The sequence below is a fragment of the Prinia subflava genome, chromosome Z (assembly GCF_021018805.1).
Source record: "Prinia subflava isolate CZ2003 ecotype Zambia chromosome Z, Cam_Psub_1.2, whole genome shotgun sequence".
NCBI classification, from domain to species: Eukaryota; Metazoa; Chordata; class Aves; order Passeriformes; family Cisticolidae; genus Prinia; species Prinia subflava.
The window spans coordinates 29,636,311-29,663,616 of record NC_086283.1 but is presented as its reverse complement, the minus strand read 5'-3'; the positions used below and the strand labels follow the sequence as shown (position 1 = coordinate 29,663,616).

The 27,306-nt window shown below is 40.3% G+C and overlaps 1 protein-coding gene across 2 annotated transcripts in view; it reads right to left on the bottom strand.

The window, feature by feature from the left end:
- The window catches only part of MARCHF3 (membrane associated ring-CH-type finger 3), a 58,653-nt gene that overhangs the window by 19,929 nt on the left and 11,418 nt on the right, over positions 1 to 27,306 (bottom strand). The window contains exon 3 of one of the 2 annotated variants that reach the window (XM_063423292.1): positions 37 to 250. In XM_063423292.1, the coding sequence (XP_063279362.1) occupies positions 37 to 227 (191 nt within the window). In that variant the 5' untranslated portion in view covers positions 228 to 250. Of the gene's footprint in view, positions 1 to 36; positions 291 to 27,306 lie in introns of those variants that run through there. The other variant, XM_063423291.1, reaches the window with a different exon arrangement.

Here is a 27,306-nt window from a genome sequence, read left to right as displayed (position 1 = left end):
TCACACCAGACGAGAAGGGGCCTGTCCCCCACGTACCTCTGCACGGCGAGGGTCCGCACAACGGATGACAGCAGCTGCCCATCCTTGGAGGACACCTGCATGACATACTGGGGACAGCTGGTGGCCAGGCCCCTGCTGCTGCTGGGCAGGCTCTTGCCATCGGGGGCCGGAGGGCGTGGGCACTCCGGAGAGACTCCAGGCAGGTGGCTGCAGTGATTGGTCCTCATGACACTGGGCAGCAGGTTCCCATCTAGGCAGGAGCAAGGACAACGAGGTACTGTGGGGTACATCTCTCCCTGTCTGACCAACACCAGGCATGAGAAGGAGCATCCCTCTCTCCCCACCCTGGATTTCCACTCAGCAGGGAAAGGGAGTTTACAACATTAAGTGTCACAAAAAAACCCAATCTGCACATCCCACAAGCAGCAAGCCCATAGCCTTGCTTTCTTCTCTCTGCAGGCTCCTGAAGTCATGAGTGATAGAGAGACTGAACCTTTTGTCACTCCTCCTCCAAATGTTTCAAAGGAATATGCAATCTTCATCCTGTGCACTTTCAAATTTAAAGGCTGCCACTGTCCGCCAACAGAGAAAGTTATGTAGTGGAGGAGAAAATGGCTGATCGGCTTCAAATCCCCTTTGAAAACATTTCACTGCTGCTTAGTGTCTCTCATCATCAACCCACAGCAGAGCACAGACCTGGCAATTAATCCTGTACAGGGTGTTAGTCACACAAACCTGCTTAATCACAGCGTGCGCACAGCAGTAATTTATGCCACAAGGTGAGGCAGAAATCACAGCCTGCCCGTGTCTCTCTTCTCTACTTTGCTCTTTCTCACATCACTGTGAGTGTGTTTTGCATGATGCTTTCAACCATGGCAATTGGGAAGGAAGGGTTGTGCTGGGAGCAAGGAGCCTGGACATATGAATTCCTGATGCCTTGGTGGGATGGATGCTCCTGGCTGGGTGTGCTTGTCATGGAGGGTTCCACCAGGCTGTGCCCCTGCCGCCTTCCCCTTCAGGTCAGGTACTAAAAACACACACACAGAGGGTGAGTTAATCCCTCTGTAAAAAAGGGGAAATATTCCCTAGCACGCCTTAGGACACTTGGCTACAGTCCCATGTAAAGCTTGCAGGTTGCAATGATGACACTCCTGTGTTAAAATCAGGAGTTTCCCCCTCAAAAAAAGTGTTCTGCATCACTCACCACAGCTGTATGGTGTCAAGCACTGCAGCTGAAAAGAATCTTTAAAAACCAAACATGAATGAAACTCTCTCAACAGGCATGTTTCTCCAAGGGCATAGAAGAAACTTTGTAATTTGGCTTTGTTGGCTTTGAGCAACAGCAGCACTAGCCGTCAGAAGCCACCTGAAAGGATGTCTTTAGCAGTAAGATTCTGTAGCACACGAGGACTGGTGTGGCTGCTGGACCATTTGCACCACACAAGTTTTCACACAGGGACTCATATTCTTAGAAAGAGATCTAAAATAGGAAAATGCTTTGGCAAAGCGTTTGTTTCGTGGGATAGCTTCAGCTATTTTCAGACCACACATACCCCAGGGAGTGAGCTGGAGGCTGATGAGACAGCTTACAGGGAAGAGAGTGTTCAGGGAATGAGGAAGGCAATCGGACTCTGAGCCTCATTTACAATGAAAATGAAGCAAATGGCTGATTGTCAAAACCATTAACATATAAAAGATGTAGACATTTCAAGAGAATAAGAGCCACAGACTCTCCAAGGAGACCATGGTGTTCAGCAACATTTTAGTTTTAAAATCCATGCTGAGACTGTTTAACAAGAATATTCAGCTGCTGAGTAGCTGCTTCATTAAACTTAAAAAGCCTAAGAAGTATCATGCTTACAGACCCATGCTACAGAATTATATATTTCTTTCCTGATTGCTTCACTGACCCCATTAAGTACAACAGTGGGTTTATAATTTCATATAAAATGACCATTCAGGCCTTTACAAACACATCCATCAATCACTTGATGAGTTTGGAGTATTTGCTGGATCATCAGAAGATGCAACTAAATGCAAAGCTTTAAAGCACACAGGAAATAATCAGGCTATATCTCAGTAATGTCAATTCAAATTTCTGCCTACAGCACTGCATTGATATCACACTTTGGCAGAGCAGATACAGGTAATCCCTTTCTACTTTTTAAAAAGGGAGTTAAAATTTACAACATATTTTTCTGAATACAGAAGAACCATTTTCACACAAAATCAGTGCACATGCCTGAAAAGTGATGCAATTATAGAACTAAATGATATATCCTTTAATACTGAAAGCCATGGTAAATAATGGAGATTAGTTGTCCTGAGAAGCACAGAGATCCTAGGCAAATCCTAAGTTAATGCTGGCATTAAGGAATTATAAATCTTAACAAACACCCGAAGTCAGTACTTACCAATATGTATGTATTATGTCAAAAAGTTTTTCACCTGAAACAAGTGGAAATCTGTCAAAAATGCCTCAATAAGAGAGAAAATAAAGAACAAAACCAGGAAGATGTGTTTAGATAGTATTTATGAAGACAAGTAATATTAAATTGGAGAAGACAGAATATCAATATTTATTCCAGATACCACGAAATTCTGAGAAAAGTGGCTGAATTTGGTATGATGGACATATGCTAGTATTTAGCTCTTTGTTTTTTCTTTTCTGTGTTGTTACTAGTCTTAGTTTTTCATTTATATATATACATATGGGTTTATGGGTGTGGGAGCCCAAGAGGCACTCCAGGACAGTAGCACTCTCCCTTGGAGGAAAAGTATGCTGTGGGCCAACAGTGTTCCCCTTTGGGGAGTCTCCCTTGTTCATGTTCAACTTTGTTAGGGCAACCTCCCCAGAGAAAAACCCATGATTCCTTGCCCCTATGTTAATTGCTTCTTCCCTATTGGTCCAAGTTACATTTCCCTGTCATCCTGCACCCTGATTGGTGCACTTTTGGATCCTTCCCCTGATTGGCCAAGTTCTCAATCCTTGTTCTGATTGGCCCGAGTGGCTGGCCCTGCCCCCTTTAGTCCCTATATAAGCAGGGCACTTAGAGCCCTCGGGGTTCTTTGGAGGTCGTTGGTTCCAGAATAAAGAAGGCCCTGGAGAATCCATCTGACTCTCGCCTCTCCTGTCTGCGCCGCCTGAGGAAGAAGAAGATCTGCCCGGCTGAGCAGTTCCACCGGCTCCCCCTCAGAGGGCACTGCTGGCCTCCGAGCTCGGTTGCCCCGGCAACCTTGCTTCACAACTGAGCTGAATCACTGGGGAGTGCCTGTGCCTCTGAGGCAAGGAGCGTCCTTTGAAGGACGACTCGCCGCGGAAGGACGCGGCACCCCGAAGACCTGCGGCAGCTGACCAGAGGGGGTCAGTGGCCTTCGGAGGACACCGCCAGGCCGCGTCATATGGGTATCAAAGTAAAGGTGTTGCAGGTATCAGAGTAAAAGTAAAGGTGTTGCAGGTATTTTCTTTATGCAGTAAGTATAAAAACAATGACAAACCAACCAATAAACTCAAGCAAATTATCTCAGGGCATGTTGAAGTTAGGCAAAAGATTCATGTGCAGAAGAATCCTTTGCCCCATAATAATTTACAGGATGCTATATTCCTATTTAAGAGATTTATAACTTCTGTACCAAAAGAAACCCACAAGGCTCAACAAATGACAGTGAGGAAGGCACTGCCACTCCAACTGAGTTGCACTCAAACAAGATCTAAAAACCAGCATTACGGCCCTGAAACGGAATTTAGAGACTAAACCATCTGCAGACCTGCAGGAATACAATTGGAATCCCTGCTGTACTCTTTCTGACTGTGCATGATTTCACCCCAATTCTTAGACCCACAAAGCATCATCAGGGTGACGAGCTAAACTATCATAGCAGAGTTTTTTAAAAGCAGTGCTGTTTTTCTGCTGAAGCTGTGAGTGACTGAGATCTGCACAAGACAAAATTATCTTTACACTTCAAGTAGTGGGTTGCAAATGTTAAACAAATACCCATGGAGTTGCGCCCTTTTCCTTATTTTCAGCATCTCTGCTAAGAATAGCACTTATTCCACCTCTCAGTCATGGCTTCAAACATGGAAACCCACTCACCTTTCTTATTCCATGTTCCCATGAGTTCACCCTATTAGTTTCAAGAAATGTGATGCAAGCTTGCATCAATCAGCTTCAAGAATTGAAAATATGTATGAAAAACCACTAGCATCCCATCTGGAGACATTTTCCCAAGAAACACTGCATTATTTAAAGAACACAGCCAAAATAATAACACTAATATTAATAATAACAACAACAACAAACGAAACCAAACACAACCCCCACATACCAACAGAAAAATCCCAAATATATATCCACACAGAAAAAATAAGAATAAAAAAACCAAACCAAACAAACAAAAAGCCCCAACAACAAAACAAAACCCCTAAACAACTAAAAACCCCACCCTCCAGTTTTCAGAAGCTTTCAGAGATATGTTTTTATATCCTATTTATGTAATTTCACATAATTTTGTGCAGTTTACTCCAGAATTCTGGACCCTGGTGATGTGTGGACAGTTTTTCACTTGGGACTGGTCAGCAGACCTGGAGCACAGATAGAATTCTCTCACCATTGGAAGAATGGTGCAAATCATGATGGAGCATCTCCCACCTTCTTTTCTGCCATCAACCTTGGCTGGCTACTCACAATGCAAATTGTTGCATTCGAAATAATAAAATTTTCAAAAGCTGTCAGCAATGCTGTTGTCAGAGGCTGTGTGAAAAAGGTGTTCTCCACTGGCTCAAGTGTCACAAGATCATACATTTGTCTCTGGAAATGGGGAAAGGAGTTCACCTTTCTCTCACTGAGGTTTAGACAATAATTTTATGCCACTTTTTAGGATGCTCTAGAGACCAAAGCAGCCACTGCATTCACTGGTTCACATACAGTTGCTGCATGATCCCTGACCAAAAAATGCAAAAGAAGAAACAAAATTCTCAACTCCAGAGCACTCTGAAACATCCTAGATTTTTTACCTACCAAGAAAAAATGCAGGTTTCTGTGAAGATGGAATAGACAAAACACTTTTAAAAAGTAAGAACTCCTGGGGCACCTGAAAATCCTATTTTAGTGGTCAAACTAAGTTTAGACTTGAGTTTTATGTGTGTCCTTTCTCAGATGCTCATATCTGGAATAGTTTGAAATGTTTCTTGACTCTTCCCTCCACAATCCACCACAAAGAGCTTCATGGTTTCAAATACACTTGTATTGAGTAAAGAAATTGGTGGTGTAACTGGCAGTTGCAGCTAAGGCTGTGGATGCTGCAGCACCACAAGACTCACAAGTCCCCCAGAGTAAAAAATTAATTTCTCTAAACTGAGAAGATTAATTCCTATATTTGATAATGACATGTGGCTCAGCGCAAGGAGAGAAAAGAATGCTGCTAACCTGTTAATTTTGGAGCTCTAAAGCCATCAGTGAGGGAGGCAGCATGAGGACATGGCAGCTCCGGGACATGGTGACAGGAGAAGGCTGGAGAAAATCTTTTTTGGTCAATAGCATCCAGTTCGCTATACTACCCCACCACTTTTTAAGGAGCTATGAGAGACCACTGAAAGGTGCAAAAGGAAGATGTGGTAACTGTTCACCAGCTGAGGAGGACAGATTTCACATTAAAGAGTTTTGACATATAGAAAGTAGCACAGTATCAAACCCAGATGACATTAGGCAATTTTACTCTGTTTCAGCCTACATGTTATTATTTTTTCATGCTTTAAATAGCATTTCCCATTCATCTGGTCTGAGTGTAGAGAGCTCCGAGGGCTTTTAAAAACTACCACACAGTAGGTTGCATTCAAAGTGCAATTTTATAAAAAAGCACACCAAAAAACTGAGTGCTCGTCTGAGGCAGCAGCACAAAGCAGTCCAGCGTAAACAGTCATTTTAAGAGTCTGACCATGCATTTAAAACTTCACTGCCCACTCATAAATCACTGTTACTTTGTTATGTACTGAACCTTGAACCACTTTCCATGAGAGCAAAAGACTCCCTTTCTTGGCACCGTGAACTCTAATACATTGCTTTATATGCCTGCACAGCCACTACCTTGAGTCATTTGCTTAGATTTGTATCCTTTTGTTGGTTGTTGAAATGAAAGTTTTCAGATGATAATAAATGTCTTAAGTACTTGTGGTGGTGGCATTTTCACCTTGCACTAAAAAGAAAAAAAAATGGAAGATACAAATTCAGTTTACAACGGATCTGGAAACAGAAGTTTTTTTCCAAGTTCTAGAGAAATACGTATATTTTCTTTCCTGTTATTATTTTTTTTCTAGCAGAAATGTCTTTCCTTATGGGTTACAAAGGTTAGTCTAACATGTTCCTGAATTCCCTTTTTTCATTGCCACATCTGCAATAGACCCCCATTCCCCTATTTGCCCACTCCTGTCTACAAACTTCCTGCTTATTCCCCCAGAACATGGCTTAAACCACAATTGTTTTCAGACTTCGGCACCAAAACTCAGTGAAAGAACTGGTATCTGGTTATACTCAGCACTTGCATATTAAAAGGCCCAGAAGTTTGGGGTTTTTGCACTAGAAAGTTCTGGATTCTCTTTCCTCTTTATTAGGTCTAAATTAGGTCACTTTATACAAATGAGTCAAGCACTTCTTGGCCTAAAATGTGGAAGATGAGAATTTAATTTGCTCTCAACAGCTGTCAAAGGACAAAAAACTGTATGTCAGTCCTTAAAGCCAGGGTTCATCTCTAAAAATTAAGTACTTTGTCTTGAAGAGTGACAGTATTTTTTTGCACACGTGTTTTACTGATGAGGCACTTCCTTCATCATGGGAACTGTAAAACTTTCAGCAGTCCCATTCTCTGCAAGTACTTTGGATTTCATCAGAAAACCTATCTTTCGCAATTTCCAACAGCAGCAGTTGTAACTGCATCAGCCAGTGCTTCAGGACTCTGACCTCTGCTCCATTTAGGTGCTTCATTCCTGCTGTTGTTTTGTCATAAAAAGCAAAACTGAGAGTGCAGGATGCTCATTTCACCCTCTGAGACTCACACCACACCTGCACACAGCAGAGTGTACCCAAGAAATGGAACAGAAATTACACCAACTACACCTTGATGTTTTCAACATTTTTTTCAGCAGATGGGGAGAACTGAGACAGCATGAGAACCAATGCTAAATATAAAATCTTGAAGTCTTTCTTAAATACAAGGTCTTAGGAGGGCAAATTCAGTCAGATCTGATCCAAATGTGCTGCATTTGATGGAACTGTTACTATTGACCTTCCCCACATTGAGGCTGGACTCAGAGCTACTGTCCCACAGTTGTAGGATGGAGCTCAAGGGAAAATGCTCAAAGTTAAATATTTATGTACTCCCATGGCCAAGTTTTTACATTCAAAAATAGCTCTCCCCATTTCCACTGCGAGGCTAAAAGGAGGGCTGCCAACATCACACAGATCATTGCTCTGCCCCATGTAATAAATCCTTGATTTGGCTTCTTTTTTTGCTCACACAGGTAAACATCATCTGAATCCAACTGATTCCTCCTGGCCAGGTAAGGCCAAGCTGAAAATTACTCACTTAAACTACAAATGGTGTAAATAGTTAATACCTGAGGCTTAACTTCATGCCTGGGGTTTGGTAATGAACTCTTGTTCACGTAAATCTTATGTAAATTAACGTTTTGACAAATGGGATCAGTTCTTAACTTGTGGTTTTACCTGGCTCACAGTAGCCAAATCCACACAGGTTTTGAGGCTGTGACCAAGCAATGTCTCTGCACCAGAGTTTGAGCAACAGAGAGTACAGAGTGCTGGCAGGCGATGGAGACAAGAGCCTGAAAACTGCGGGGCAAAAAAGAGCCAGCAAAAAGCAAAATGTTTTTAACTACTAATGGGGGATGCTTGGAGAAATGTGTATTGCTTGTTAAATGTAGTAGTAGTTAAATGTTTTTAACTACTAGTGGAGGATGCTTGGAGGTCATGGTATTTCTACAGACAACAAAAATGCTACTTCTTCTGTTCATCATTGCTAAGTTAATTACTTGCCCATTTTTAGTTTGATTCTTCCAGCTCCTGCAGTCAATACTGCACATGAATATGATCCTATTAAAATTATTGCATTTATGCTTCTCACTATTGATAGGAAAACAGGCCAATGTATAAAACTTAGAAAAGATACTAAACTCACTTTCAAATTAAAGTAAGTAGAAAATTGAAAACATTTCTCTTTTTAATAGCTTTATATTTTAATTCCAGAGTTTAGCAATATTGGCTGCATCAGTCTCACATTTGAGAAAAGCTTCATTAGAAGCTCAATGAGCACAACTTGTCTTTAAGACTCCAGTTTCAAAACAAAAATTATTATCATAGCCTGCATCACATTGATGCATTGTAATTTAACCTGAAATTGTTCAGGTACCTTCATATTAATTTTTTTCTTCCTTAATCTTTTCTGCATAAAAGTTTAATACTAGCATTTAGTTCCTGAACAGAGGACTTCACTCCTTCCTATGTGATGCATTCCAAACTTCTCACTGTCTGCAAAGTAGCTGCATTACTAAAAATGTTGTCTGGTGCTCTGCATTGAAGCCTAATATGCACGAAGTAGAATCAGAAGACCTTTTTCTTCTTCCCTAGGTACTTCTACAACAAGACTGAAAACCCCACGGGGTGGATTCAATTCTCATGTTTTATGCAGCAATGAATCACCTGGATGACAGTCTGCAAATACATGAAACTTGGCTTGTGTGTGATGCCTTGAAAGCATATATTTACATGTGGAATATGTGCTTTCACTTGTTCTAAGACTCTGAGATCACCCCAGGTGTTTCTGGAGGTGCCATCTAACAAGCCACTTTCCTTCCCTGAAGAGAATTGACTTTGCACTATTTTATCTTGTGTTTCAGCTGGCAGCAGCTGCATGTTTGATGTTTAACAATGGGGGAATCAGTCTTCCAAATATCTTGTTTGAAAAAGAGGAAAACAGTTTAAAAAGCAAAATGCCTCCAAATGCAGGTTTATTCCTCTCCCTTTCCCCTTTTTACCTTTTAGTCAAAAGCAGCTAAAAATATTCTTGCTGCATTTTCCTTCACATGGGAAGATAAACCCTTCTTGTTCCCGTATCAGTCTATTTCTCTCAGCAGGAGCAAAGTGTGAACTCCATGGGTTTCTATAATATTTACATAAAGATTTCCCTCTGAACTTGAATTTGGGGGAGGGGAAGAACTTTTCATCAAACTCCGAGACTTGCACTCTAGTCCAGAATGACACAACACATGGGAATATTGTGAGTGAATTAAAACCAGTGATAATTCCCACATAAACTACTTTTACATGTGTACGTGATGTGTTACATAAATTTATATGCTGTGGGGACTGAACAGCTCCATTTCTTTTCCAGTAATAAGCACACCAAGAATGCTTTTAGTCATTGCCACATGAAGGTGGCATCAGTCAAACAAATAAGATCTGATGTGCATACCTGGAAAAGCAAAGTTATTGCTGCAAAATAAAGCACATAAAATTCAATTTCTCTTCAGTAATCTTCAAGCACGTTAATGAAATGCTGCACTAGCGAATCAAAACTACAAGACAGAATTAAATCAAGATGGCAGAGGTAAAATTTGACTCGACAACAATATTGTCCTTATCAAATCCAAGATAAATATCAACAAGAAAACCAACAAGAGTTAGAAGTGAACTAGGTATTAGCCTTACATCTATGAGAAGTAAAGGCAGTGGAAGACTGGAGTGGGTTTGAGATGATCTCAGCTGGGATTTTACTCTGTGTGTTATTGTGACTTCTGCACTGAAATCAACCATGACACGCAGATTTCTTTGCATACCCAAGACAAGCTTGGTATAGGACTATTAGAACTTTTCAGAATAGCAGTGAGCCAGACTAATGCTAAAAGCATATAGTATTGTGTAATTGGACCTGCAAGACTTTTCATGGATTTTTATAGTGCCATTTAGCAAGCTCTGCTATTTGTTTTCACTGACAGAGAATTACTAATCTTTTTAAGAAGCTGAGAATTTGTAAACCAGAAACATGAAACCACATCTATGGGCTACAATATTATTGCTGCTTGGTGGAGCTTCGTGTATCAGAATCAGAGGATGGTTTGGGCCAGAAGGGACCTTTAACCCCATCCAGTGCCACCCCCTGCCATGGGCAGGGACATCTTCCAGTGTCCCAGGCTGCTCCAAGCCCTGTCCAACCTGGCCTTAGACACTGCCAGGGATCCAGAGGCAGACACAGCTTGTCTGGGCACCCTGTGCCAGAGCCCCCTCACCCTCAAAGGGAAGAATTTCTCCCTCATATCTGATCTAAACCTACTCTCTGTTAGTTTGAAGCCAACAACTCTTATTGTGTCACTCCAGATCCTTATAAACAGTCTCTCTCCATCTTTTCTGTAGTCTCCCTTCTGAATCAAAAAGGTCACAATTAGGTCACCTGAAATCTTCCCTTCTCCAGGCTGATACCTGGAGTTGCCCCAAACACCTGGGCCAAGTCCCACTAGGTCTGAGAACATGATGATTGTGGTGTTCCTTCAACCACACTTCTCAAGCAGAATGTTATTAAAGATTCATTTACATCTTTAACGTTTGAACATCTTTGAACCCTTTGCACATTGTAAGGCATCACCAATGGCACAAAAATCATCCAGAAGCATGGAAATGATAAAACTTGGCTGAGTACTTGGCTCTGTTGCAAAAGAATCTGTGTGAAGTTAGTTGTTGCCAAAGGGCGAAGTAACTAAAGAGCTCCAAGTTTCACCCTGCGGGCTGCAAAATTCTGGGGTCCTTGAGATGATGTGAACAGCCAGAAGTAAAAAGTAAGATAAAATACTTAACTGCTTTCAGCAGTTTTTACCAGCCCACTTCATCCTCAAAAGAATTATTGTTTCTTAGTAAACAAGTAACTAAAAGATTCTCCTCCAAGACTTGCCCTCCTGCCATTGCCTGCTGCTGAGACAGGTAAAAAGAAAACCCTGCTGGAAGTTTAGGATTTAGGTTTTCCACAAACTCTTGATTGATTTCTGTCTTCCACAATGCAAGATTTTGTGGGTCTCCGTCCCATCCACTACTCCAGAGTTTCAAACACCAGAGTTTAAGGTCAGCCAGCCTTACCTTACTGTAGCACCGTGGAAATTTCTAGAATCTATTCACTCACCTTACAGCTTGACACTTAGGGTGAAATGGCTGCAACAGCAATTGAGGGGAGTTTAGGTAGAAACAATTACCAATGAAATCTAAAAATGGAAATCTTAACAGTCCTAAAAACCAGCCCTAGTTATGTACTCCAGTTCCATCTCTTAATCAAGAGGAATTTACATTTACATAGCCCATGAAATGTAAAGTTTGAGGATCGTGGTTTCAAAGGCACTCTGCTGTTTAACAGAATAAGCCAGCACACCACATTTTCCACAAGAAGCCCTTTTCTTGATTCAGTTAATGCTCAGGACTGACCTTTCAAAGCACACTTCACAATAATCCAAACCTGGTGAGTGAGCACACAGGATCGAATGCCTAGCTCCCAATTCTGTCTGCCTGTTTAGCACCTGATAAGCACGGAACTCTACTCTGACAGAAAACAGATGACACTCCTCCCTGAAGGCCCCCACTCAGCGATGTCTCACACACAGTGGTAAATTTAGTATACAGGTGATTCTGCTGGTTCTGGCAACCAGAAAGAAAGCAGAAAGACTATTTTTAGCATGGCACTTCATTACCAGTTTAATGGCATCCCCAGGTTTAGCAGCCTGTCAGGTCAGAAAGAAATTACACCTCGTTAGAGAAAGCACTGAAACAAATTTCCTCATTAAGTACCATGTCTCCTAGCCTTTGCTTATTGCTTGAAACATCATTTTTCACCTTTACCTTCCTTGCCATTGACTAGTCAGATTTTAAGTAGATGTTTCTGGGTCTTTAAAAAAAAATTAAAATACTTCCACAAGTATTTTATAATAGCATTGATGCTGAAGTTGGAAAACTGATCATTTTATGTACAAACATCTTAATAAACTAGTAAAGCTTAGTGAACTTTTATATCATCATTTTGATACTGCTGCATTTGCCAAAGGTACATTTCCTATGCCATCAGGGCATTGTTCTTAGCTAGTCATACTAGTCCTTAAATTTGTTCAATTTTTCCATCAAATGAATCCCTGGTGGTTTTCTAAGGAAGCTGACATCCTCCAACAGCTCTCCTTCCTTTCTAACTCCTAATTTATCTCCTACCACAGCTGTGGAAGCAAAATGAATCCCTGATATGCCATTATTCTATAAACTACATCTTAATACTCTTGGCATATTTGTCTATGAAGCATCCTCCAGACATACAACATATTTGTAACCCTAATTAAGAACAGTGAGTTAAAAGAGTGACAAAAATTAGATTAAAGTAAGCCAAAGCCTTGTTCAAACCCCTCCTCAGTGCAGCTCCAAGCTGAACAGTCACATATAATAGCTGCAATAATGAAAGCACATATTTGCTTCCAATATTTGTGATATCTGTCCTTTCTGACAGTCAGTATCTGTTTCAAGCACGTTGCATTCCTGGCTGCTGATACAGACAGAGAATGAATTAATTATGGATAGGAATTTGTGACCAAGTGTTCCCAGAAACTCAGACTCCCCCGTCACATTGCAGAGAGCCATCAGCTCTCAACTGCCATGCAGGACTGGAATAAGAAAAATGGAGACAGGAAATTCACTGTCTCAGCCCCAAAATACTGAACAACCTTGGCCCAGGCCAGAGCACACTTGTCTTTTGTCAAAAGCAAAATAACAGAAGCCTAATGAGCAACAAACGCAATTAACTGCAACAGGCCTGCACTGGACGAGGTAGGAGTCCAGGTGGCAGAAAATTTCACTTGGATTTTGGGGGTGGTTTTCTGTCTGTGCAAATGGGAGGTGGCAACTGATTCATTGCCTTTTGAGTCTTCACGGAGGAGAGAGAAAAAGACATACCTGCACACCCCTGAGCAGGTTGTGCTCCTAACAAAGTGTGAACAGGCAAACAGTGAAGGTCTGGCAGCCACAACCCAAGCGAGCTGGGATGGAAGTGCCCTTGAGTCATCTGGCTTTAACACAGATATATACAAAACACGGGGAAAACTGAGCCGTAGTCACTCTCCTCTTTTCATTTTTCCATTTGATGTTTCATTATTTAATTTGATTTAGTTGATAGAAGCTTTTAAATCAAACTCTGTCTGGAATTTGTTCGAATGGGTTGAGAGCCAGTAAGCACAAGCAACCTGTACATGTATGAAATATTTCAAAGAACTGAGAGAGTTGTCTCTAATTTCTAAACCTTAGTGGCAGCAGAGCCTGATTACAACAGCAATGTCCGATGATTCCAGTTATTTCTTCTAGTTGTTCTTCTCTGTTGCAGTCTTTTCAGTCATTACAAACCCCTGGCTATTCCTATTGGCAGTCAAACAGCACATAGCTGAATAGCAGACAGTTAAACAGCAACTAGAAATTACTCTGTGTTGTGTGTCACAGCTGAAAGCCCACACCAGTGTCAAAGCTGTCAATTACTCCCAGCCCAGGATGCATCCTTAAAAGCAGAATTGTCACAGAACCTGTAGTCACAAAAAGTAAGCGATCAACCATTGCTGCACAATGAAATCAGCTTACAGGCAAGGAGCTCGCTTTAAGGGCTCTATTATGGATGAGCTCCTCTTGTGCTGTTGAAAATACTTTGATGTCCTGGGTTTCAGAACATGTCTAAATTTAAAATAAGCTGCTGCAAGGGAAATTATCCTTTTATGCTGCGAATGAGCTGCATGGATTGGAAGGTTACTAGCACAAGTAGAAGGAGGGCAGGAATGGGGGGATTAGCTTCCACATTCATCTTGTGCCTGTCTTGGCACAGGTGCATGCACTAGGTCAGAGAAACTACAACTTCAGCAGATGTGAAAAAATGGATCTGCAGTTTGCTAGAAGGAGAAAAGAGAAGTGGGATTCCATTTCCAGCTTCTGATCATCTTTGGGGGCTGGTCCTAGAAAACAAAGCTTATTCTGTATGTTATTGATACTCCCATTGACACTGAATTAATAACTCCTCCCTCTGCTGCACCAGCCCCTCAGACATGACTTGGCACAGTTCACCTTAGCGAGGATCTCTGTAAAATTGATAAGGTCTCCAATGGCATCCACAGAAGGTATTTTATTCTGTTTCATGGAGACCCTAAAGACTAAACTGGGGATTCAAACAGCCCAGAAGATGAAGGTGTAAACCTGTCCTCGTGAAGATACCAAGGGCTTAAAAAAGGCCTTTACATTCCAGTGACAGCCATGAAATGCTGCTACACAGTTTTATTCCCAAGTGTTTTAGAGATAAATGCATTTGTTGCTTCTCATAAACAACCTAGAGAAGATAAGCAAAGAACCAACACTGACCTTGGGTCAGATTTACAATTTTTATTTTTTAAGCCCTCGGAAAACCAATTACCTAAACCATAAGCTAGTTTGGAGAAAACTAATTTCCCCAGTGCTCAGCCCAGAGAGGCTTGTAAAGCACCCAGCTGACACAGAGTTAGGAGGAACCACGTGGGTAAGAAAGGATTGCAGATTATTGCAGCTTTGACCCTGCCTCATGCTTCCCATGCTCACACTCTTTGAGGTAAAGCACTGATTACACTGAGAACTCGGACAGCAGAGCCCAGATTTGATGACCAAAAAACCAAACCAAAAACAAACAAACCAACCAAAACAAACAAACAAACAAATAACAACAAAAAAGAAGGGAGATCTACTGCACTTCACCTGCAATCTTGAATTGTTGAATCTTGAATTGTTTCTTCTTCCATTGTGTCACTGATGGTGGCTTAATGGAAGGGTTAAGCACACTAAAGGAACACCAGGCTATGGGTCAGCACCTCACACTGAGCACCCCAAAGCAGCAGCCAGCATTCTGAGTGTGCAGCTTTAAACCTCTCTGAATTGTACATCAGCGTGTAGGAATCCCAGGCCTACTGAAATTCTGAAATGCAGAAAGAGCTGAACAACTGCAGCTCTGCAGCAGCATCAACCTCCTGACCTTATGCCCAGAAGTGACCAGGGTAATCCTGAGCTGTTTACTCAACAGTTTTACAGGTGAAAGATGAAGCTAGTCTGGAACAGGCGCCTCAGAGAGAAGAAAAAGGAATGATGGAGATGGTCCCAATGGAGACAGGCAGCTACTGCATGGTGCCATAACCTGATCTCTGGATAAAAGGTAAAATGTTGGATGAAATCCCATTGCAGGAGTGAAATATGGCAAATTTCTTTTAACAGTAGCTTTTTATAAAATGCCAATTCTAAAAGCTTCAGGCAGCCTGGGTTGTAATAGCTTTACAACAGTATTTATTCATTGTGTTTATTGTCACATCCTAATAAATATCACAGTCAATAAAAGCTTTATGCCTATTGCCTGTATCCTTTGGTTAACCTTCTGCATAATTTGCCTGTTCATCATGACTGTCATCATCAAGCCAGAAAGAAAATCAGTTTTCTTTTGCTAGAGTTTTTTTTTTCCCCCGTGTATTTTAACACAGAGATGCATTTGCAAATTTTATGTGTTAATTTTTCAATACTTGCTTAGTGGTCTTACAACACTTGCTGTAAAGTTTAGGTGGCCTAATATAAATGTTAATAAAAAAGAATAATAAAAAAGCCAAGCATTGGTCATCTCTATTTAGCAGAGTTCTACTCTAAAATTCCAGTGGGTATCCCCACTGCTGCTTTATACCAGGAAGAAAAACAGGGCTTCTACCCTTTTAAAAATTATTTCTTTTAAAAAGACACCTAACATTCGAGCAGCAGTTTATCAAGGTCCTCTGGCAAGCTTCATGAACCACAGATTTATTTCATGGCTTTGACTATTTCTTCACATTCCAGTAATCCCCAGTCTTGCTGCTCTGAGATTCCCAGAGACTGTCCTGAGGGCATGGTATGTTTCCACATCTCCCACAGAACAGTCAACATTAAAAAATCAGTAAAACTGAATGGAAGTAAAAGAGTTTGTCAGAGGCAGTGTGCTCTGTCCAAGCCAATGTGCTTTTCTACACAAATCTACATGTTACAAGTAGAACCAGATTCATTTAATATTAAAAAAAAAAGGTTAAAAAAAAGAAATTGCTCATTCCGCTTCCACAGTTTAGTCTGAATTACACCAGGGGAGGTTTAGGTGGGACATGAGGAGGAATTTCTTCACACAAGGGGTCATTGGAAGGGGCTGCCCAGGGAGGTGGTGGAGTCACTGTCCCTGGAGGGGTTTAAGGAATGACTGGACGTAGCACTGCTCAGTGACTCTGCTCTGGTTGACTGGTTGCACTCAGAGCTTTTTTCCAACCTAATTAATCCTGTGGTTCTTTATTTTCCACAAAATAAAACTCAGGAAAGACCTGTATGAATCAAAGAAAAAGCACGCAAGATCTGTCTTGAGCATTTATAGGGTTTTTTTTTACAGAGTGATAGATTAAATATTTTGTCTCTGCATTAGCAATGCCAGCAATGATTCATCCCTACAAAATACTGTTGAATAATTAAAAGTAGATGATATCTTCGTTCTCTCTCAATAACATTTTTTTTCCTACTCCTAGTTTTTTTTTTTCTTTGAAACAAATGTCTACCAGTCAGTTAATTAACATTCATTTTTCTAGGATCTGCTCAGCACAGGAACTGACTCTTCAGGTGAAAGTAATTTATAGACTACATTATCCAAAGTTATTTTCCATTCCTTTGTCCTTGGCAGAGCAGCGTTGCAATGACAACCAACATCTTAGAGCAGAACACATTAACAAGATTGTTAATTTCCTGATTCTCCTAACAAAAAAAAAAAAAAAAAAAAAAAAAAAAAGCGCCTCACCACTTCATTAAATAAAAATGAATTGCAACTATTATCAATTCTATTATTTTTCCACAAAGAATAGCAGATGAAGTCTCCAGTTCAGTGAGCCGTTAATTACTCCAAAGGCTAAATCACAGATCCATGTAACTTCTTATTCTCTGTATTGTGGGGGCTTTATTGGGCTTTTTTGGATAATGCTGCTGTGGAAAAAAACTCTATTCCGAGTAAGACTGGGAGGGCACCTCAGCCATTCATCATGATTATCACAGAGCTCCTTTGTCATGTAACCACAGAGAAACGTTTACAGGGGTAAAAGGTTGGGTCCCTCCCATAAAATTTAACATTTGCTCATCAACTGGCACAATCTCTTGCTCATTTCAGGAGTCTGGAGATCAGCACACATTGTCCAAGCTGTCCCTACTGATTATCCCACTGTTTATTGGACTGCTGAGTGCAATGACTGCAGGTGGAACTTCACCAAGCCAGGGGGATTTTCTCACTGACCTCCTGGACGTCTCTTTACAGCAGTCACCTCCACTGTCTTATATCCCACTTGGTAGAAATTCACTTTGTGTTTCAGCTAAAGGAGTAGCAGAGCAAGAAAAGCAGTTTTCTCAAGCCAAACTGAGTTCATGCTTCACTTTCAGTACTTCTTAAAAGCACTTACAGTTAAATTGTGAGGAAAAATGTGATGCAAAACTATGACTTTTTGGTCACATTAAAGTGATGCTTATGATAATGCATTTTTTTTTTTAGAATGTAGGCTTTTCTGGAAAACTTAGAATAATCTGGAGAGCTGAAGATGTGATTGTTGCACCAAGTTTCTAATTAATTTCAGTTTTAAAAGACTTTACTGGAATAATTTCATACTAGGTTTTATGAAACTGTAAAGTATTTTGGGTTTGCATGTCTATCTACATGCTTAAAAAGCAGACAAAGAAGATAATTTGGGCTACAACTGATCACATATTTTCCTTTTATATTTGATATGGAGTAATAGAATTTATTCCACTGTTGGTAAGAATTGCATTTTAGTAGTCATCTTATTAAGAAGAATTATATATTTTCAAGGAGTTTACTTCCTCCTATTTTGGAGTACAGGGGAGGTATGAAGTACAAGAAGTTCAGTGGAGTTTAGAGTCTGTTGAGAGTAAAATGTACATTGGCTGTGGGTAAAGTCTGGGTATTGTACACACAATCTTAATATTAATACTGTAATACTAAAGTTAGTATTTTTACAGTATCTACCAGTATTTTATTTTTAAACCTGTGTGTGCTGCAATTAAATGCTTCTCTCCTTCTGCAAAGAACAAAATTGTAATGTATTTAGCTTTATTTTATTCTCTTGAAAAAATAATTTAAATCTATGTATTCTCTGGAACGTTTGACCTGATTGCATATGTAAGTATTTACTAATTTTCTGCGAAGGCTGAAGTTAACCAAAAAGAACTCTATTTTTAATTTTAGGCTTTAAATTTTTAAGTAATTGCATCCCTAGGCACCATATAAGAAAAAGAGCTACAAGAACCACAGAGTTGCTTTCTTTCAAAATTTATTTGGCACCTAATGGGGCTCAGCAGCTCAGCTCTGTCACGTTCTGTTGGACTGACCCAAGAGTACCATCAGACTCATGACTCTTGAAAAACAGATAGCTGTTTTTTAAAACTCCACACTGAGGGGAAAATCCCAGATTTTTGTAAAGTTTGAGACAGGAACCAGGCCCAGCAGCAGACAGCGAGGCAAGCTCATCATGTGGGAGTTCAGCCAGATGCAAATCATATAATGCAACATAAGCAGAGGAAAGAAGAAAAGGAACCCATCCTGTCCTGCTCGACTTTCTCAGCACAGATTCCACCAGGAGCCTTCTACCTACTTCTAGCAACTGATCCAGCACCTAAGATGACTTGAATCCACTGATTTTTAGGACAGGTTTGCCACTGAATTCAGTAGGGTCAAGATTTCCTTGCTGTTGCATCACCATCTTACTGTTTTAAAAAAGGCCCATCTCAGTAGGTCCTTGGCAAGATCAAATACTCTGCATGTTTGCAGAACAGGTTGGAAATCCAGTTTACAAAATTGCTAATTAGAAATGCTAATCATTTTAAGAATTTACAGCAATTAAACTCAGCTCCTTTGTGCCAGCTGACAAAATTATTATTTCTCCCTGATTCTTCACTTGATATTCAGCTATTTTGTGTCTAATATTGGGTGGCTAATTTTACTTGCAACTTTGAAAACCCAAGTCAGCCAGAACTGCCTTATACCAGTCCTGAGGCAGGCTGAGAAGCCTTTCCAACAGTTCAGGTGAGGTTACACATCGTGAAAATTAAAGTTATGCCATACTTACACCACAGGTTAGTTGCCACGGCATTACAGCAGGACAGAAATTTCAAGCAAAGAGTATTTAGCTCATCATTCAGTCATGTATAACCATCCACATATGTAGCTGCTCACTGCTTCAAAATTCATCCAGTCAATCATGATGCCACAGACACAAAGGACAATATTTCAAGGCTCTGGGAATTAATGTTTTGTTATAGCTTATTGTATCATTACACCAGCAAATGGAAAACAGTCTTTCACAAGATGCATTACTCTGGCAAGCTCCGAGTGACTTAAGCATAAGGCTGTGAGGGCAGATCTCTGGCTCAGCTGGCCAACCTTTTTCTATTAAAGCTTTAATGCAAAAAAAAAGCTGGCATGCAGTTTCATTATATCCAGGTTTGGTTGGGAATTACAATGCAGTTCCAGGATGGCATCAGCATCTATGGGCAGTATGGTTTTTTGAACCACAGCTTAGGTAAAAGGCAGAGATGACTTCAATCTTTTCAGTGCCTCTCTATGAATATTTTGCTTTACCAAAACTCAATTCTGCAGAAGCAGAGGGGCATTCAGTTGTGTGATGCAAAAGAAATCACCAGATACTCACAGCCCTTTTGATTATTCCTAGCCCTGATAAGTAGCTTCTCTAAACTCATGGCAGTAAAATCAAAATTTAATTTGTTTAGCCCTCCTGACAAAACAGGAGGTAGGTCTTTTTGGCTAAACACAGCCAAGCTGCTTGAGAAACCCCCGTAGACCAGGGCTACCTTTCAAGGGCTGCTTCTCCCACCAACTGAATGCCAAGCACTCACACAGAGCTTTTAGTGGCGCAGTCCCACGATATGTGTTTAATTATTTAACAAAACTGAGTACAATGCATTTGTGAGGCTTTTATGACCATCCCAAACATATTCAGAAGCACTGAGATGGTATCATTAGCCATACATTCACAATAACACTGCACAAACACTAACACTTCATTAGTTTTCTGGAACTTTGAAGACACCCCTCATGCCCTCAATCTTGTTTATTTGAGATTATAGGACCAAATAAAGAGTTCTAGTTCTGTGATGAACACATATATAACTGTTCACTGTACAAAATTCAAACCCATCATCTCCTACCTTTTCTCCCATTTTCTTCTGGGAGAAAAGCTTCAGGAACCTTTAAAACACATTGATTAGATGATATATCCAAATGTACTTCAGATTATCCAACCCTATGATTTTTGTCTCTGGTCTTCAACTTTCAGTTTCAAAATCACATTTCAAATGTTGCACAGTTATCACTGTGATTTCTGTGGCAGGCAAGGACACAGGCGCCGCGGAAGATTTCGGAATGTAACGGGAAGGCAGCTAGGACTCTTCCTCCCCCTCATCCACAGCCTTGTCCATAGAGATAAGCGAAAAAAGTCCCTCTGAGGTATGCAACTCCTCTCTAACTTCGGTAGATTTCCATTCCCCTTTACTAACTAAGACCCACCATCCCTTTGTGACGTAGTGAAATCCCTTCGAGTATTTAGCTCCAAGATACAAGCTAATAAATCACCATTTTGACCATCCACCATATTGGTGTCAGCGTTTCTCTATGGCCCGAGTGGCTGGGGTGAGGCTCAGCTGCCGTGCTGTCCTTTGAGACCAGGTCACCAGCCTTCTATCTGAAGGCAACAGATTTCTGCCTTTTAAAGCTACTATATTTACTTTCACGTTATTTAGTCAGATCTAGCATGAAAATTTCATATGGATATTTCAAAGCTTAGATTGCCTAAAGAAGGAGCATTTTCCACTTCCAGAAACATACTCGTGTTTTCTCCCACATATCTTAGTAGACTGTGTGAAAGTAATCTTTCATAAAGGGAAGTTTTAAAAGAACAAAAATACAAATCCTGTGTACAAATCCTTTCCTCTCCAAACCACAGTCACAAACATCAACATCTGAAAACCAAAGTGTGCAAAGCAAAATGAGGAAGCAGGCTTCACCCTGGACATATTTTCCTTCTTTTCCTCCAAACCCAGAATGACAGCTCGTGTGCTCTAGCTCCCTGTGCACCTTTGGATGGCAGTTCCAAAACAAACAGATGTTTCCCTGATAAGTTTTTGGGGTTTTGTTGTTGTTGTTTTAATTTCTCCACGCTGCTTTGTAAATTAAGTACTTTAAAAACTTGGGGAAATGTACCCATGAAACCTCTGCAATGCCTAATTTTGCATGTGAACTGTGCATTATCCAAACTTATTTCCTCAGGGGTATTCAACTGGAGAAAAAACTAATTCATTGTGAAATGCATCACTCTTCTAAATAACTCAGGATTTTTAAAGAGCTAACTGCTCCATAACCTTCTGCTCTATAACCACTCGTAGCTCACAGATGTGGTAACAGCTCAGTGGTTAAAAAGTGGCCATGGAAGGGCAGAACTGAGAGAGCTGAGCACTTCCATCCTCTTTTTTCCATATCTATTTTGTGTTTGCATTAAAATATAAACAAATCAAATAAGAACCCACACATATGGCAAAAGGAGCACAATGCGATCCTCATTGTATTTCATTAAACGCTTTAAAATTTTGCTTTTCTTTTCCATCCTTACAGACTTCTCAGTTCTGTAAGTAGCATCAGAGGTTCTCCTGAAAGGTTCTCCTTTCAGCAGAACCACAACCACCTGGGCACTTACAGCCACATCCCACAGTATTCCTGAAGTTCTCTCTTGCACACACAAAGCTCTAATTCCTTCTTAGCCACTAATGCTGAAATGTTTCTTTCAGCTAAAAGGATCAGACATGTGACTCCACTAAGAAAACTGCTTGGCCAGAAAGAGTGCTATAAAAAGGCCAAAGACAAATACAGTGTTCTCTGTCCTAGAGCATAAGTGCATCTCTGACAGCACTCTCTGTAGAGATAGGTTATTTTCCTTCCTACCAAGAAAGAAAACAATGAAGGAAAAAAGAAATAAATAAAGCCTTTCCACCACTGGGTGTTTTGCACAGTCACCCCACACCCAAAATATGACACCAGACCTGTGCATGTCACACCACCTCAACAGAACAAGTCATGCTAGACAATCCAAGAGCAAATTAAAACTGGTCCTCTCTGCTTTCTCTCAGCCTCTTCACTGTGGGTTTTTTTACCTGTCCATAATTCACCCCCAAAACCTCACAACCTGTGATACTCTCCTGTTTATCCTGCAGCAAGCAAGAGGATCTCTTCTGCCATGTACATGCCACACAAAGGGCTACATGTCAGCTTCAAGATATAAAATTGTGAGAAATGTGAAATTATTTAGCTCTTTTTTACCATTATTCTTTTAACTGAAGCCACAGAAGATGCATTCCAGCAAACAGAGAGACTTCCTGGTGTATGGACGTCACCTGTACTTGCATGATAGCATAACACTCAACAGCAGAGAATTATATTCCTAAACACACAGGATATGATGAATGGTGAGAGGAACTATTTTACCAGAAAAACTCTCTTTGCCAGGTCACTTAACCAAACAAACCACATAAAACTGTGAATGGTTACTGCTGGGGGACAAAGACTTTTCCTAATAGCAGTTTTTTAATTTTCATGTTATTTTCAATTTTAATTTAGACAGAAATTTTTACATGCTATAGTCTGTCTTGAGGACTACAGCAGGTACAGCACACTTATCAATTTCCTACCCCTTGCCAAGAATTGCAAAAGCCACTCATCAGCAAGTAACGATGGCTTCCTCTGAGATGGCTACTTAATTTAAAAAAATGTACAGAAGATAAGTGAACTGGATGTTATACCTACTTACGAAAAGACCATAAGACTACACCACAAAACAGTCTATAATCCTCATCTGTGACACTGTTCTTTCCCTTTCTTTAAAAAGGAGAGAAAAATCCTAGCTATAAAGTAAAAAAAGGTTTGCAGTTTTATTTTTAAGTGTGCTAATCAGGCCCAGCTTTATCTTCCCTGATTTTGACAGACCAGCATCTGGTAAGGGGAAAGGACTAAAAACCAACCAAAAGTGCTGTCAACAATAAAATACTCAGGACTAGCTGGCACTGGGGCTAGTGAATGACTTGTGGACCCATGACACCTGTTCCAGTGTGCCTGTAAAATTAGCTCAGAGGCATCTTGAATAGTCCCTGCTGCCATTCCTGTAGGCACCTTTTCTGCTCTTCATTTAACAGGCAGAAATATGTGAAAGAATTTCAGGTTTAAGGGCTTCTTTGGAACTGTCTGTATCAACACAGTGTAAATCACTTCATCCTTGAAATCAGAAAGAGATAAGTAATTTATACTGTAACCTTATCATTTCTTACTCCTTTGCCTGGCTATTTTTATTTTTATTTATTTTTTCTAATTTTGTTTGAATTTGCAGTGCCTTTTCCTCAGTGGAATTCAGTACAATTCAGTGTGTCAGTACAAATTTTTTCCTTTCCGATATACATAGTTTTTGTAGTCTCTTCTCCCTTCAACTCCTGAATCTCAGGCTTAAGCTTTGTTTCCCTCTGCTGAAACTCTCTTTTGCTGGGTAGCTTCTCTTCCTCTCTTCACCCAGCTGTTCATTCCTCCCATTCAAGACGTACATAGAAGGCCTGCAATTAGTGGCATCAAAAAATTAGGGAGGTCAATGGACAAAGCTAATGAGAAAACAGAAATTTGCAAATGTTTGTAAAGCTAGGTCTCTTTCCCTCTTCTCTGGGAAAAGAGCAAGACACTGGATTTTCACTGTAGGCATGATTTTTATATATATATATATAATTCTGTAGAAATAAAGCAATTCTCTTTCACATAAGCCTCCAGCTAGGAGGAAACATTTTCTAGGAAAACATTAAACCTCTTCATTCATTCTTGCTGAGTTAATATCTTACAGAGGTGTCGGGGAGGAATGAGCCAGGCTCAGAGGCCGCCTGACCTGCTCACACAAGAATAAGCAGCCTCTGCAAACACAGAAAGCAAATATTCTGGCAAATATCTGTATGTTGAAAAGTTACATTATGCACACACACACACACACAACCTCTGCTTTCCTGTTTCAAAAGCTGCCTGGGAGAGTCAAAAGGTTTTTAAGAGCACTGAAAGATTCTGTCTCTTTCCAGAGTGATGAGAAATGGTAATTCTTACAAGGAAAACAGAGTTTAGGCAAGATTGAAATCACACAAGCTCAGGGCTGACACTCAAGGCTGCCAATATGGATTTTTGCCCATTAAAAAGGCCTACAAATGACAGGAAAATGTGTTGGTGCACTCAGTCTCATTTTTCACATAAAAACCCAGCTTTATCACCCTGAAAGTATTTCTCTCTGCTTTTGGGAATATAAGAGATTTGACTTCTCTCTTTCTGAAGCAGGAAAACTCATCAGACTAAAAAAAGCCTCTATTTTGACTGTAATATTTTAAAGTAAGAGATGAAACAAGTAAGAAATGAAATATTTAAAACACTGGGTGTGGGGTTGTTAAATCTAACTAACTTCTAATAAAAAATAAAGGGCACAGAGAGCTCTATGAAAGATTCTTCTCTGTTCTTGCAAGCAAAGCCTGACCAAACTCTTACTCCAATTTATGTATATTTCAATGAACCCTCAAGCGAGAAGAAGAAGCACAAGAGGAGATTGAAAAGAAGTACCACATTACATCGAGTTTAGTCAAACTATTTTCAGGCAGAGAACTTGGGGAGAAACAAAACGCATGGGTTTATTTCTTTTTTAAGCATTGGGTCTCTGTGTAACGAAAATCTTAATTTATTTTTGATAGCATGTACTAAAAAGCTGCTGGTATCTCCCACCCAGCTGCTTTCCCCACCCTCCAACCCTACCCCCAGAGAAGGCTGAATGAGAACCATGTCATTATGAGAAATCAAGAATATTCCCATGTTTTTTTCAATACTCTGAAGACATCCTGTAAATCAGCTCCAAGTATTTTAACATCTGACTTAAATATAAATATTTGTGTTTGTGTGTGTCTATCCATATGTGTACACACTTAGTTTGTGGGGAGAGCTTAAAGTACTGGAAGGAAATTGGGTTACTGATTCTTCTCAAACAACATGAGCTTTTAAAAGGAGATCAGCTTAAAAAATAAAATCCAAGTTCACTCTTCCCTTAGAAAATCAGAAAAACCCAAATTCACAGAGTAGATTCTGGTTCAGATCACATTTACGTTATGTGTAGTACTAAGTTCCAAGACCCTGCTTTAGGCTTTTCATGACTTTTTATGACTAATATCATTAATTTTATTTAATAATAAGACACTGAGAAACTCAGCCACTGCTGCAAATGTCAGGGAACAACTGCTTGCTAAATACTTTATTTTGTGCTTGTAATAAAAATGCAGAAATCAGCAGCACAGTACCTGTGGTTTGGCATAGTTTTACTTTGGCTGCTTCTTCTGGATGGAGCCCAGAGATTAATGACCTTCCAGGAGCCCTTAAAAAGTGAACCAAGCTATAAAATGTAACATACTGAGGAAGAAAAAAATATTCTGGCCAGGAAAATGCTGATGGCACCAGCACAACATCCTCGTGCACACTTTTAAACACCTCTATATTGTTGCACAACACTTTGAAAATCTTTAATGTGGTGTTAAAATGTCTTTTAAAAATAACAGGATTAAGCTTCCAGCCAGAGATCCACAATCAGGTGTAATCAGCTACCATCCCATACATGCTCTTGGTTATCCTAAAGTTTAGGATTTGTGGATGTTATTCTTGTTCCTGCAAATAACTTGCAGCAATTCAAGAGTATTCTTACCTCCCTTTTGATAATGAGCAGAATACTTCAATAATTTGTGCAGAATGACCATAAATCAGGCTGCACTAGAGAAAAGGAGGAGCCAAAAGGCTTCTGGTCACACCTGCATCGGCAGGAAACTGAGAACACAGGATTCTGCCCTCATGCCCTCTGTACTGGAGTTAGCATCATGACTGTGACACAAGACAAGGGGCACATAAAGGTTGAAATCCAGGGCTCAGTTCATTGCTTAAAAAGTTGTCTTTTTACTGATCTGTGTCCAAAATGCAGTGAGGAAATATTGCTCTTGAAAAGGTACTAAATAATAAAATAGTATTTCAGTTTGCTGTTTACAGTGGGGTAATGAATGTAATAGAACTAATACTGCAGCTGGCTGGAGTTTTACATATGAAATAGTGAATTATTTGCAGAGGGTAGCCTGCATCCAGGACCACATCAAATGAAGCAGACATTGTGTTTTATCTTCCTACTGCTTGGTCTGGAAAGGTCCACAGATCCGTAAGGGGAGTTTATCAGAAGCAGACATCTGTAGAGGACAATTATTTTGCCCAGTGGCTACTGAAATAGATTCTGCCGTTTCTGATAGGATGAGGCACTAGCACGTACTGCAGAAAAAGGTTTACTCATCAGCTTTGAAATGTCCCAGTGGGTGAGTGCCATATTCACCTGACAAAGATAATTGTCATTATGAAAAACGCAGTGCAAAGGGCCTTTTATCCCAAAACTTGTGTAGCCAACATGAACTACAGGAGTTAGAACTGAGAGGTGCTGGTGGCTCCTACTGCTAGGAAGTCCTGAGGGGTGTGTGTGGGGAGACCACCAAGGATAAGAGACAGGAAGGAGATCACAAAAAGAAGAAGGGTAACAAATCAAGGAGAGGGAAAAGGAAGAGAGGGAAATGGTAATCAACCAGCAGTAACTCATCAATGTCAAAACACAAAACAAAACTCGGGGCGGGGTGGGGGGGTGGTGGGGGGGGGGGTTGGGGTGTGGAACCAACCCAAAACAACGAAACAGCAAAATTTAGAGCTTTATTTGGAAGGGGAATACATTTGTAAAACTACAAATTTTACTGAGGACTGGCAAGGTTTAAAAACCAAGAAATACTATTCAGTCCTTTTTAAATGACCTCTTCAAACTACTTTCTGAAGTGAAGCATTGATCACCATCACTTTATGTAGAAGGCTGAGCCAACCTTGAAGCAGCATGAACCATGTAACTTCCTCAGTACAGGGAAGTGAAATGCAAAGCTAGGGAAAGACAAATCACTCTTGCCTTTGGCTATCATTCATTGCCTACTATTAAGGAAAACCCAGTGATTGATGATCACTGCTGAAAGGGGTAATAATCTACAAACAGTAAGACAACATATCTGGTACTGCTTTAGGAGAGGTCCTGAAGGGTTTGACGATCACAGATAAACAAAT